The sequence below is a fragment of the Protopterus annectens genome, chromosome 9.part0 (genome assembly GCF_019279795.1).
Source record: "Protopterus annectens isolate FY-2018-M chromosome 9.part0, PAN1.0, whole genome shotgun sequence".
Taxonomy (NCBI): domain Eukaryota; kingdom Metazoa; phylum Chordata; order Ceratodontiformes; family Protopteridae; genus Protopterus; species Protopterus annectens.
The window spans coordinates 237,740,994-237,756,700 of record NC_056743.1 but is presented as its reverse complement, the minus strand read 5'-3'; the positions used below and the strand labels follow the sequence as shown (position 1 = coordinate 237,756,700).

The window sequence follows — 15,707 nt, the reverse complement described above, 5'->3', positions numbered from 1 at the left end:
ATTATAACCAAGAAATATATTAAACTAATCTTTAGTAAGATATATTGTAACTTTACAGAGAATAAAACCTATAAAAGATCTATTTAAAGTGAGAATTTTAACTATACTTAGTCTTAGAATGAATAATATAATTACTGTTTTACAAGCATTCAACAAGAGCTATACCTACCTTAAATATAAAATAGGAATAAACAAAATCTATTTACAAATCTTACATAAATATTAAACTACAGATAGCTAAAGTAGCACTTTAGTAAAGTTTTATATAGCTATGTATACATTGTGTTCAGCTATTTTTGTTGCTTCTAATCTTTACATATCTAATAAGCAAAAAACAAGGCTACTAATAACAAAACACAGTATAAACCCAACTACTGAGATTGTATAATTTTGTACTGCTACTTAATACCTTGCAATAGAAATGCACCAAGGCTGCTTTAAGCTAATAAATTATGATTATTGCATAACATATTGGGACCTTTCTCTCCAGGTCTCCGCTAAAAAAAGGCTTCTCAGCTCTATAGGAGAATTCAGATAACAGATATAAAACAAATATGCAATCATTAAATGAATAAGGATTTTTCAATATGTCTGCACTTGTATATATATGCATACACAGAGATACAGAGATTATGAATCTAATATGCTCAGTTTTTAAAACTTTAAGCATATATAATTTGCAGCATACTAAGTATCATCTGCGGCACTAGTTACTAAAATAGCAGTACCTATAACAAGATTAGATGCAACAGTATATCAATAACTAATAATTCCATACCATATCCACTAAAAATATCTAAACATTAAATTTGCAACATTGCAAGTGGATTCCAGCTATAGTATTAGTATTTTAGAACATGTATAGTCATTTAACTATAAAAATTATCCTTGTTGCATTTATTTTACAATAAAACGATCCCTCTTTGCTCACCAAATAAATAACTATACCGGTTACTTTCCATATTAAAATAAGGTCTAGCTTACAGGCATCAAAGCCCTTATTACGAATTTTGCGGTGGTTTTACCTTTTGTAGACAGCACAAAAACTATGTTCATCTTGCTGTAGTCCAAAAAAGACAGATACTTCCTTTTAAGAATGACTGTCAAGCTGGAGATGGCATCATACGGCTCATTGAAGGAGTTCAGTGATGCGTGTGTTTTTGTTTCCAAGCCGTAAGAAGTGTGAGCACCCTCAAAATTTTCAGCGAGAAACTATAGGCATTTCAGACAACAATAGAGGGCATCCTAAGTCTCGAGAGGCTGTTGGGACACTTCAGCAACACTTCAATACTTTAATTTGTAGTATAGTAGAGAGAGGCGGAAAGGAGAGAAAATTAAAAAAAAAAAAAAACAATTCATGGATCTACCGTGCTCTCATATCCACTACAAGCCCAAAGCCACCAACGAACAAAGCTCAAGCAGACAAACACAAGACCACAAAAAGGGGCACTAAACAAAGCCACCATCCCCAAACAAACAACAAAAGACATTATAAATATAAAGAAATGAGAATACACTTTCCAAAACCACAATTAAAAGCACACATTCAACAGCCCCATACCGAAACAAGTAACAAACCAAAGAAGCAATAATAAATCAACATAAAGGAATATCAACAGCATACCCATAACATAATATCAGCAGCTACTCAAATATATATACAAGTTAAACCATAGGCAAAAGGAAATAAAAGACCAAATGAAATGTAAATTTTAAACATTTTAAATATGCACTAGGTTAAAAAAATAAAGGGAAAAGACTGTAACCAGAATACCTACAATAGAATCACAGTAATATGCAGGTACTTGGTATCAGTGAACAAAAACAAATTAAACTAATGCAGTAAATGTATTTAAAGGCATATGTAAGCAAGGGACAATAAATAGATTTTTTTTCTCTTTAATAAAGCAGAGTGTATTTTAAAGTAAGTTACTATGTAATATATGCTATGAATTTTTAGAAATAATTGAAATAAGAACTAAAATTATTATTGAAGTTATATGATAAAACAAGATGCTAATGGCAATTATGAAAATCTAATGAACTATTCAGTAAAAATAAACAAGTCAAAAACACAACATAATAAAGAGTATATCAACACTCACCTGTTGATCCGTTTTCATTTTCCCGGACTACTGGGTCATAGGAAAATCTTATGTAAGGAAAAAGAGAATAAAAACCTTGTTGTAAAAAAGTAATTTTTTTAAGTTTCTTCTTGTGGTCTGCTGTTTTCCAGGTTTCCTTTCAGCAATTCTTTTAAGACTGGAACTAGCCTAGTCCATTTTGTCTATTTTTTGCAATATTTTGTTAGATTTAATGTACTTGATAGCTGCATCTAGTTCCTCAAAGATCTTCGGACCATCCTGAAGGAAAATGTTCTGCCTTGCAGGGAAAAGCAGGTGAGACATTATTTGTGTTTTTTTTTTAAGTTCTTTAAGTAATGGTAGGAATTGTTTCCTTTTAGTTATGACAGATGTAGAATACTCATTATCAAAACGTATGATATCTTTGTATTTAATTGGTGACTTAGACCAAGCAGTTTTCAAAACTATTTCTTTATCATGAGTTGATAGAAATTTGACTATGACAGATTTAGTGGAATTACTTCTGATAAATTTGGATGTGGATAGAGACCCGTGAGCTTTATCTATACCAAAAGAAAGTGCTTCAGAAAGCTGTAAAATTTCAGGTAGCCATGATATTAAAAATTTCTCCAAATTATTTTCTTCTAGATTGTCTGGTAGCCCAAAGATCCTGATGTTATTTCTTCGAGATCTATTCTCAACATCATCTATTTTAGTTTAAAGCAGGGAATTTTGCTTCAGTAGGAATTCTAAATTATGTTCATTTTGTTGTATTCTGTAATCCATGTCATTTAAAGATGATTTGTTAATTCTGCTGCTTAAGGTCTTGATGTAAAGTCTCCATTTGCTGAGAAGTATTTTCTTTAAAAACATCAATCTTAATATCCATTCTGTCAATTTTTGTTGATAGTTCCTGAATAGTAGTTAGAGTTTGAAACTCTTTTTTTATTGCCGAGTCCTGATGAGATGATTTTGTGAAGCTCATGTTGAATCCAGATGCCAGAATTTTTTTTTTGACAGGAAAAGTTACAAAAGCTTAAAAAATATTTTAATATTAACTTAGACTATTAAATCAAACCAAATATATATATAAAAAATGTTTTTTTTAGTTATAAATAAAATTTCCTGTCATAAAAGATATGATAAGGCAGAGCTGAGAGAAAGTGCTGCTACTCAAGGCTCATCCTTGGCCACGCTCCAAGTGCATGCTATCTTGAGTCGTGTGCATGCAACTGTATTTAGATGAATTTTTGTGAGGGGAGGTTGGTGGAGAATTTGAAGATGCACTTAAAAATATTTTACATTTGATAAAGCACCAATATGGCTACATAGTTAAAATTAAGAATATATAGCTCTGTATAGTAATCCAAATACAATGGGTGGCCATGGTGGTGCAGTGGTTAGCGTTGCCACCTCACAGCAAGAGGTTGTCCGGTTCGATCCTTGTCTGGGGTGCCTTCTGTGCGGAGTCTGCATGTCCTCCCTGTGGTCGCGTGTGTTTCCTCCGGGTGCTCCAGTTTCCTCCCACATCCCAAAGACATTCTGTAGGTGGATTGGACACACTAAATTGGCCCTAGGCTTGAGTGCATGCGTGTGTGTGCCTTCTGTGGAAGGTTGGGCGCCATACTGGCAACTCAACACCGTAAAACTCCACTGCCAATCATGAGCGGATGGTGATCTGCTGTGGCGACCCCTAACTGGGAAAAGCTGAAAGAAGAAGTAATCAAAATACAATAACACTAGTAAATGTGATTTGCAGTAACACTTCTGAATGTGTTTCTTAAAGTCAGAATTTCTTGTCTAAAAGAAATGCATCGTACTTAAGGTCTCTGCTGAAAACTGGCTGCTAGACTATTGGGACTAATCCAGTCAGTAAAGGATAAATAAGCAGATAAATAAATGAAACAAATTGCAGTACATAGATGTAGTTGCAATTAATACAGATGCTAACTCAATTAATATTTTAGGTTTTACTGTGCAATAGCTTTAAGTTCTAACCCAGCATTTATTCCTTCTTTAAGGCATATTTCCATTTTTATAGTGTGCAGATTACTATAATTTTTAAAAATCAGATTAAACAATGTGCCCTTAACTGTACTGAGCCAAACAGTATGGTTATACATAAATATAATGAGAATAACATATCCTACCACAGCTTAAGATATCATAGGTGCAGGTGAATGTATAACATATTTCTAATATGTAGATTGGGGACACTGTAAGGTATCCATGTCTATGTAAGAATAAATTCAAATTCTGCTAAGTAAATCTTCTGGTGAAAAAGGCTTAAATTCTATCAGATCCCCTGTTGTACCAATACTCCTGTAGCTCCAGTTGCCTAGAAGAATGAGAAAAATGGCCACTCTGCACATTTTAAATTATACAGCAATTACTTGCATGTAGCAAACAGCATATGGCTCAAAGTAAGACATGAAAGTAGTACCATGCAATACATGTACATGTAAAAGCAAAGACGCACAACACAGTTATGAAGATAAAAAGTTGCAAAAGATTAACCTTTATAGAGTAATATATTTGAAAAATTACATCGATATATATATATGTGTGTGTGTTTGTGTGTGTGCGCATCTGTTTTTGTTAAAAACTGGTTGTTGAACTTCATACAGAACCAACGTACTAAAATTTGACCACAATCTTTTTATTTCTTAGGAAATTTAACCTTTGATACAGGAAATCAAGCTTTCACTAATGCTCAGTCTTTTCCAAGTGCGCCATCCTATGGAAATATGCATGGACCCCAGCCTCCATTTTATCAGGGACATTCATCATCACAAAGACACAGAGTTGCAAACCAAAATCAGAGGCTTCCGACATCTTATCAGTGCCAAACACCAACATGCTGTAGCCAGTGCCACAATATGCCCCGGCCACATAAAGGGCAGCTTTCTCATTCTGGTGTGCAAAACCAACATACTTTTCAGCAACCTCAGATTCCACAGCAGCATTTTCCAGTTCAGTACAGGTTGTCACATAGTGGAAAGCAACAAAGGTATGTGTCTCATTCTCAGAAAAATATGCAACATATTCAGCCACAAACAGAGCATGAGCAGGTACAGGGATGGATGGGAAAACCTCTACATATACTGCAAGGCCAGCAAAGTTCACATTCCACTTGCATAACACAACCCCAAGGCAACCTCATCCAGCAAATGCACAGTGGACATTCACAACGTATGCAGTCTTTGCCAGAGCCAACTACAGCAATGCCTATGCAGCTAAGTCACCTGCAGCAACTACAACTTCAACATGTTACACAGCAGCAACAGATGCCGACTGATGCAGCTGAAAATGTGGCGCATGAACAAGCAATGCAGCAAAATCTGGACATCATGAACCAACAGTATGAACTTGAGCAAATGCAGAAGGGATTAGAGCTGCTACTACAGGCACAACAACCAAACCTACAACTAAACCAGACCAAACCACCTCAGCAAGTGCAGCAAACTATTGTAGGGCAAATCAACTACATTGTAAGGCAGCCAGCTCCTCAGTCACAACAGGTTTCAGCTGAGCCTTTACAGATTGGTTTCCAGCCTACACCTGAGAATAACCAGGGGCAAAACCACAGACTGCAACAGCAGACAGAGCACAGCGAGATCACACATTTGAATGTCGTCAGCCAACTCACTGTAAGTTGCATGCACTTGTTAGCAGTTCAGTTTGATCTAGATATGCTTGGTCAGTAAACAAAACCATACATATGTCATGCTCCCAAAAATACTTTCATTCCTGGAATGAGTGAGAATACTAGAAATATTTAAGTAGTTCAGCTTTCTTCAAGTGTTTCATAATAAGAAATAATACAACATAATGTTTTGTTTGTATGTAATGGTGCTTTCAAGAATAACATGAAGCAGTACATCCAGACACTAACAAAACAGGAGATTCACCTGGTCTGTTAAATAACATGTGTGTGCATGGTATGTGTGTGTTATCATCTGCATTCAGCATAAGGGTATTACACCAAAAAGGTGAGTATTCACATGCCTGTAGCCACCTCCTACATACATCATGACTTGCTGGATTAAGACAAACAGGATATTGTCATCAATCATTTCCAAGTTGTTACTGTGCTCTGGAAATGGAGTCAATAAATTCAGGGCCTGCCTTAGGTCAACTGGTGCTCTAGGTGAAAGGGGTCTACCATGCCCCCCCACTGCCCGTGCCACTCCCCCACAACATAAACAAAGACACACCACACACACACACACAGACCCTCTGGTGCCTCCCCATTTCTTCTTTTTCATTACAGTTTGCCTTACTCTTCAGTTTTTCATGCATTTAGTCATTCATTCATTTATTCAACATATTTCATATAGACAAGTCTGTTCTCTGATAACTGTGTGCTAAGCAACTGCATTAAATTGGAGTCTGGAGGTTGCAAGAAGTCATGGGAGTTTCTATATTCTTTTCTGAGGTGTATTTTACAGTTTTTTTAAAAAAGCTTTAGATCCAGTGATAGTGTGAACAAAATGCATGGTTAATGGAAGTTAAGTTATACATTTCAACTTTTGTTTTTCTCTGAATCCTTGTAACTCACCCAAACTGCCCAAGACTACAGTGTAATAACTGGAGGGGAAATAACTGTATTAAGCTTGGGGTCTGGGGGCCGCAAGACACTCAGAAGCCATTGGAGTTCTTGATGCTCTTTGTGGTGCATTCTACAGTTTTTTTAAAACTGCTGTTTCATGCAATGATGACCTGAATAAAAGTCATGACTAAGGGAAGAAATTCAGTCTTTGTTCTTCAACTGTGGTTTTCCCTCAGTCCTTTTAACACACTCCAACTGACCAAGACTACACTCTAATAATACAGATTTGTAAAACTTCTGAAGTGACAAGACTATGCTATAATAAATTAAGTTGTGGTTCTAGGGACTGCTCCACACCAGAACCCATGAGGTTAAAGATGCTCTGAGGTGAGCTTTTTTACCAACTTTTTCATTCAATGATGGCATAAAAAAATCATACATAAGAAATGCAATTTTTTTTTTTTTTTTTTTAGTTCAATGAATAAATGAGTTGTTTTCAACATCTAAGCTCAAAGTTAATAAAACAGAAATGCATAATAAACATAGAATTCAAATGCTTGAGATGATAAGCAAACCATATCTAGAAAGAGTACCTGCCTCCCTGTGATACCTTAAAAAGGAAAATTAAGGGAGAAATAACCACAATCATATTTCAATCACTGATGTCCTATCTATATACAACATGACTCCTCACCCCTACCTACAAAAGTCAGCCACCTTATATGCACCCCTCTGGTATCACACTTGGTCAAAACTGAAAAAGAAAAACAAATATATTTTAAACGGAATGCTTCTTTACCCTCCCTCAAGTTAGCCACCTGTATATGCAGCTGATGTTCGAATCTAAGAAAAATGAAAAAAAAAAAACAATAAAAAAAGAGTTAAAGTAATGCTTCCAACTTGCTTTTTAGACAGTAAACTACTCCTGCATAAACTTGGTTGACCCTCTGTGCACTCGTATGAAGTTTGTGAGGAAAGTTAAGAAAATAATGACCACACTGTCCCCAACCCAACACAAGATAGTGACCTCTGAAGTTTGGGAGAAAAGTTAAAGAAATAATGACATCATCCACAGATCCCACACAAGCTACAACAGCCCTCCTGTGTGCACCTGTGAGCAGGACTGATTTTAGACTAGGTGGGATTCAGGCTACAACTAAGACCATGTCAAAATCAACTTATACTGCCTTGGTGTGGGTGGCCATCAGCACCCTAAATGGCTGACAGTCTGGGTATTCAGTGATCACTTAATCTCCTTCAGAAATGGCTGTAAACTGAGTTAATGGTCAGGGAACAAATAATCAGACAAGGGAAGGTAATAGAAGGGGAAGCACCCAAAAAGACACTTGGATGGCAGGGCTAGTCATTGCCTTCCCTATTGGGGATTGATATCCGAATATAGACAAAGACAATGGGAAGGGGAGAGTGAAATCCTAAATAAATGTCTTGCGCGGGTTGAGTTTTTAATTGAATGTAGAACAGAAGCTGCTGTTAAAAAAGGGCATATAAAACATTACATGTTAAATATAAGAAGCAATCTGAAGAGGTCAGAAAATATTGGCAAGTGAGATTAGATGTGCAATTCACAAAGAAAGAATTGGAGGACATATGTACTGCTCCCAAATATGCAACAATGTCTAGAAGATTTAGGATTTTTGCCTGGAAGTGTTTGCATAGATACTTACCCCAAACAGACACCAAATATGTTTTCATCAGTTAGATGGCAAATGTTGGAGGTGTGATGGGGAAGAAAGAGGTAACTGGGAACATATGTTTTGCAAGTGTAATGAGTTGTCGGACTTTAAAAATTTGCAACAGAGTTGTGGAATCCACCACATTGTCTCCCAAGAATTACCCCTTTTAGGGATTAGGAGAGATGGAGAAAATTTTTGAGCCAAAATCAGGGACATTTGAGAGGTATGCTAACCCCCACCCAAAAGTTATAGCCATGAGGGCTGATGGACATGTCATAAGTTTCACCTTTGCTATTCTAGCCCATACAGACATGTTACCATGCATTATAGTATCCCAAGCTGAAGCACACAAATCCCAAAACTATAAATTATTGCCAAAAAATGTCTGGTTGATCACTGCCAACATCATAAAAAATAGTAATAATGCTAATACTTACCTCACTGCTTCTGTCTCACCAAATGCATCTCTGAGATTCAGCTGAATGTCCCTCCCAACTTTCTGAAAAGTCAAGCAGTAAAGTAGAACATTATAGCTATAGTATTTTTTATTTTTTAAGAACATTCTAGACTTTCAAAAAAAATCATATTGCTCTCCACCTTACTAGATTGAATGCCTCAGTCTCGTCGATGTGAAGGCTTCATGCTACCATTTGAATGTCTATTGTGATTGTTGTTTCATTGACTTGAGTGTTCAAGTCATGTGAAGTACATACCCCCTGGGATGCCCGTCACACTGGTGGGTGGGCTCATTTTGTAGAACCTGTGCATCGCATTTTATTTTTTATACAGAGAAATTACATATGTTGTTGCTCAAAAAATAAATTGAAAACGGCGCCCTTCCAAGCATGGCACCCTAGATGGCTACCTACAATGAGTAAGAGTAACCCTGAATACATTCAGCTAAAAAAAATACAGCTTGAAAGACACATTTCTTTAGTCCATTTCAAGAAGACATTAGGGAACAGTTATGATTGGTGATGTATTTGTAATTCTTCTCTGTGATTGGAAATATTTAGCTGTCCAGGTGTCCTAAAAGGAAAAAAATGTAGTAGTGCAACATGTCTGAAGGCTTTAAAAGCTGTCACACTTTGCACAGCCATTGAGTAATGAGCCAGAAGCAATGGACACCGGTCCTCAACCAACAGCTTTGAAGCTGACACTTTGTTCGCCCATACTTCTGTATGTGTGGCAATGAGAAGAGCATTATAGTCTTCATAACTATCTGTAGCTTTCTGTTGTGCTGCCATGTGTGTGACAGTGTGAGCCACAGAGCAAACGGTAATTTTGGGATGTCATATCTGCACCTAATGAAGCTGAGGTCAGATGAATGAAACTAGTCAGTGCTATTACAGTATCACATAGAGTATTATTACTCTATTATTACTCTATCATTTGGCAAATGCGTTCAGAAACATAGCCTTTGGGATTTCTGCTTTTTTTTGAGTCATGCATATCATTTTGCTTTTGCTCTACTTTTTTATATTTCTAAATAATTTTTCTAAGCCTACATCTTTATTTTCTTTTACATTTATATTACTGATAGAAAATGACAAAGCAGAAGAAGCTTTGAAAATGGTGAACAAAAGAAAGAAAGAAGTTACATTTTAAAGCCAGTTGAAAATGTTTAATTCTGAGAAGAAAATGGCCTACTTTCTTCTGTTCAGGGGCAGGTATAAATTCTAGTTTCAAGAAATGACCGAGGGGAAAGAGAGAAATAACATGCTAGGAAAATGTGTGGGGGTGTGGGTGTGAGAGAGACAGAAAAGGAATTGCCACTAAAAAAAGTCACACATTAGTAAATTGTTTTCGCAGAGAGGCAACCCCCAGCACCACTGATGTTGACCGTGTGTCCCTCTCCATCCTCAGTCTCCATATTCACTAACACAGAGGTCAAAGGAACATGGAGAAAAAAGCAAAGGTTTTAAAAGAAGAATAAAACTGATATTTTTATTTTATTTACTGAAGTGAAGGGAACACAATTCACAGCATCTGTATAAAGCCAAGCATTAGAAGTCTAAAATGTTGACAGCCTTAAAGTGTGTTTGTGTATATTCTAAAATGTTTCAGCCTATTATATAATGTCACATAATCCGCTGTACTGCATTTGTTTGTGTGTGTGCATGTGTACTTATTCTAATAGTGGAACCTAGACAAAGAGTGCAGTAAAATACATTTCTGTAAAATAATATAACAGTTGTTCTATACCCCTGTATGCCATCAAACCTAACTAAACTAGCTTTTACTGTCACTTTTACATTACTACTACTGACTGCTAAAATTTAAAATCGTGAGTTCAGAAATTATATGTGCAAAACAGAGATGCATACATACTCAAAATATTCTAGCTACCCTTTATCCCTGGCCTAAACTGAAATTGGCGATATTTTACTTGAGGGCCTCACCATTTCGTTTTGCGCAGGAGTGGGTGTGTCGCGAATTGAGTGACAACCCGGTCTGCATATGTAATTAGCCTTTTTGCTGCTTTTGCCGTTTGCCCATCTGGCTGGATGTTATAAACCTTTACTGTAGACAATAGAAACATAAAGTGAATATTTCTGTTCTACTGTAGACGATAAAACACAATGACATCACTGTTCCAGTGAAAATTGTAATAATCACACACACACACACACACACACACACACACACACACACACACACACACTATGCATTAAAAAGGAATCGCTAGCACTAACAGTAATGCTTTTCAAATCAGAGTGTTGAGTATTTACATGTTAGATAGTCTTCATTTAAAACATATAATAGCTATGTTTGATAAATTCTAGGCTATATACTTTGGTAAACTGCAAACATTTAACCAGTATGTCGAAATCGGAAGTGCACTTGGATTATGTTTGCAAATGTTCCCTGATAAGAGTAAGAGTTTCAAAAACTCTCTTGGTGAATTTTTAATAGATTTCTTGCACCCTGACAGTTGTCAGCATATAAAAATTCTCCTGTTATTTCGGTGCTGCCCTGGTTCTAGAGAAAAATGTTTTGCTGTCCGGCAATATACACCTGCACCAAAAAGGGTCATTTTGGACATTGACTGGGACAGTGAACCATCACATTCCAACTCTGACAAAGAGAACTAGAATGCTGGACAGTAAAAAGCCTGATGACGTGTTTTGTTGCTAACGTTCGATTTTGCTGAATCTTTTTTGGTTTCATTTGTTTGGACAGTAAAAAGTCTGATGAAATGTGTTTTGTTGCTAACATTTGACAGTTTCATTTCCTTGCTGGTGGTGGTACAATAAAACCTGGTTTAATGCATATCCGTGGCTCATTGTACATAATTTTCTTATGTTACTTGTTATCATGAAAGAAATTATAATATTTTACCTGTCCGTATGTTTTTACACTGAAGTTTTGTAATTCAACAGATATCGCCGTTATTCAGACGTTTGATAATGTATGTAGAAAATGTAATATTGTAATATTGGGAATTACTGATGTTGGTAAGGTTTTACTGTTTTATTTATTGTTATATTACATGTCGGCGCGCTTGTTTTCTTTGTTTGACATCCGATGGTACATTCGGAGGGAATGCATATTCATGAATGACATAACACTGGAGTGGGTTTTGGGCAGGGCTTGCTACTGCGCATCTGGTGAGGCCCTCAAGTAAAATATCAAGTAAAATATCGCCCTGAAATCTACAATAGAGTTAAAATATTACAATAAAAATGAAATGAAATGAAAGCTCATACAATATTTCCTATTCACTTTAATATAAGGAAATACGTAAAATGTAACTTCCCTATTCCAAATACAAAATACATATACATACACACAACTTTATAAAAATCAGTACTGCACACATAAATCTAAGAATCTAGAAATGAACTTATCAATAAAAACATTCACTGGAAGGCAGTAACACCACAAGTAAAAATTAGCAATTAAATATTTGACCAATTAATAGTTCCAATTCAGTCTATAGAACACATTTAATTAACAACAATTTTGTATATAAATCAGCCAGTATTAACAAACATGCTATTCTAAAAGATCTGTGGGGAGGTAACTACAAGAACAGCATTCTTAAAAGATAAACTTTCTGGCAAACTAAGATGCAAGGAGATAACTATCCAGGTATTAATGGACGCAGCTGTATAAAGTTATTTTAGAATAGCGTATTTAATTGCTATTTTTACTAGTGTACTTAAATATGGTTTTTGCTACACCTTTTATTCTGAGGAAGTCTTTGGATGAAAGCGCTAAATCTCTGTGAATAAACACAAATTATTTTACTCATGGTATTTCTGCTGCCTTCCATTGAATTTTTTTTTTCCTGGGTACAAGTTTGTTTCTACTTTCTGTGGAGTGTTTTGGTCTTTTAATCTAGAAATAAAACTTATTTTTCCCAAATAAAAAAAATGGGTTGGGGTGAAATGATAAAATGTTAAAGCACTAATCACAACTATCAAACTGGCAAATGTCGTTGCTTGACAGACTTGATTCTGCCATAAATGGTATGTGCTGAACAAATGTTGCTGTGCCTACCCAGGCTGTTTTGTGGCACAACCTCGTATATTAAAAAGGAGATTAAATATGCTAATACATTATAACATTTATACATTTTGCACCCTCTCCAAATGTCAGTAACCTCAATGTACCACACACTGGTCCCAAGATTAGAACTCTAATATAAATTAGTACTGTGTGAAGATCAAACTAAGTGAAGCATAGCAGCAGTGTGATTTTTGTCTAACACAAAATATGCAAGTAAAATCCTGCCACCCAAGTGATGTGATAACCTACACACTAAAATCTGCCAGGGAATTCTGTACTCCAACTTCTCTCATCCCTTATTTCCCAAATGAAGCTCTCCACTTACTTCACATTCTCTCCTGTTTAATCCGCACATTATAAAATGCAAGTCCCACAGAATGTGTCAGCTGACTTAAAAAAACAAGAGGAGTAGCTTGCCGTATAGCCAGTTCATAGCACGCAAAGTCCAACACTGAAATCATTCCCATTAAATGAGTCCTAAAATAAAATGTATTTCTTAACTGGGTTAGATTCCATTATCTCAGCACACATAAGATTAAAACCTAACATCTAGTAATATGCAAGCTGTTTTACTATAGTTAATGATCAAAAACTTTTTGAAAATTTTTTTGAATACACTGTATAAGTGAGCTAGTGATTTTGGAATATCATTTAATGCTACATAGTAAAAAGTTGTGTGTGGGGCCAATAATGATCATTGTCCCTTTGCCCAGAACAATGCTATTAAACCAATGTGTATGTGTTTCAAAGACTCTGAGATCATGGTGTCTAAGAGTCTTGGATGAGATTTGTTTAATTATGGAACTTATGACTATGGTTTTGGATAACAACTTTATACACTTCGAAGGGGAATACTTCAAACAGACACGAGGTGTAGCGATGGGAGCGGCATGTGCTCCCATCTTTGCAATTTAGTCATGGTGGACTGGGAAGAAAAACAAACTGCAAACTGCAATCCAGTAATATGTGCACACGACTACACGCTATACTTATAATTTTCATGTAAAAGCTACTTGCACTTCTACCAATGTGGTATATATGGCATCATGTATTGTATGCCCTGCATACTACATTGGTAAGACTACACGTAGATTTAAGGACAGGATCATTGAGCACAAGTCAGAAATCAGGAGGCAGTGTGCCCGGAATGCTTTATTTAAATATATTGAGACTCAAGGAGACCAACATACATTTAGGTTTAGGGTTATAGATTTGGTTGTTCCTTCAAGTAGATGTGGTGATATTAATAACTTTCTTGAAATGAAAGAGTATCAGTGGATAGTACGTTTAGGAGCTGATAGCCCTCCTGGCATTAATAGTACAGTCAGCATTAAACCTATCCTTGTTGGATTACAGCGTAATATGAAATGAGAATTTTACTGATTCTTTTGTTTTTATACAATTTTAATGTATATCTTTGTATTTTTGTATTTACATATTTGAGGTTGATAAATGTATTGTATGTATGTGTGTATATATATTTATACACATTTTATAAGTTTTTTAAAGTTTTCATTAAATGTGTATATATATATTTTTTTGAAATGCATTTTTTTGAAATGTATATATATATATATATATATATATATATATTTTTGGAAAATATTCTTTTGAAATGTATTTTTTTGAAATGCACTTTTGAATATGTCACGTGACTTTGGCTGCAGTCACATGATCTTTTGGCTTGTATAAAAGCAGTTGCTTAATGTATGTCTGTATTCAGTATTGAGAAAGGGTTATTCCCGAAAGCTTTGCGTTATAAAGTGTTTTGTTCTCAGCATTCCTTGTGTGATTTTTGGACTGGGAAGAAACCCACCTGTTTCCCAGTAATCACTTTAGTAACATTCTTCATTACTCAAGATTTGTGGATGATATGTATATATTATGGAGTGGCACTGATGATGAATTGAATATGTTTATTGAATATATAAACAATAGTAGTAATTTTTTTGAAATTTACACACAACAAGAGTAATGTGGGAATAGCTTATTTGGATACTTATATTTATGCATATAATGACATTTTAAGATCTAGGATATACAGAAAAAAGACATTTTCCAATGATTACTTGGCATACAACAGTTTTCATCCCACTAAACTAAAACAAAATATATTCAAAGGACAATGTATCCTTGCTGCTCGCATGACTTCAGATCATTTGACTATGCAGGAAGAGATCAATTTTATCACAAAATTGTTCAAGGATAAGAGGTTACCCTCCCTCAATGTTGCACAACATAGGGACTTATGTGATAAACGAATGGGGTTTGAAATACAAACCCCTACTAGGAACGGGAGATATCACTAATAAAGAATTAGTTTCTAGGAAAAACAGGAATGATATTGAGAGAATGACACATCAGAGATCTTTTATCTTGACATATTGTCCCAAGTCAGACAAAATTGTGGAAATTATAAACAAGTTTTGGTTTTTATTAGATTCTGAACCTAACTTGGAGAAAATAGTAGGTAAGAGACCAAGTGTGGTATATAAAATGGGAGATGATATTAAGAAATTACTTGAATATCAGTCAAATAGTAATCAAAAAAACTAAAATTCCAAATTTGAAGGTACCAGGAAGTGTGGTACATGCAACCAGTGCAGATACATGTTAGAAACATATAAATTAAGCATTTTTAACAATTATCAAACAGTTATAAAGTTGAAAAAGGGAAATTGCAACACTAGAATGGTGATTTATATCGCCAAATATGGAGCATGCCCTAGCTATTATGTTGGAAAAACAGAAAGGAATTTTAAGAAGAGAATTTATGATCATATTTATAGTATATCTAGAAAAGATGGTACTAATGCCCTATCAAGACATGTGGAAAAAATGGGGGCGGGACATGAGTTTAAA

General features: G+C 35.3%; 1 protein-coding gene across 1 annotated transcript in view; it reads left to right on the top strand.

Annotated features, from left to right (window-relative positions):
• Positions 1–15,707, top strand: part of TRIM66 (tripartite motif containing 66) — a 419,382-nt gene that overhangs the window by 267,445 nt on the left and 136,230 nt on the right. Inside the window, exon 9 of the mRNA XM_044082811.1 lies at positions 4,755–5,734. Coding sequence (XP_043938746.1) covers positions 4,755–5,734 — 980 coding nt within the window. The remainder of the gene's footprint in view (positions 1–4,754; positions 5,735–15,707) is intronic.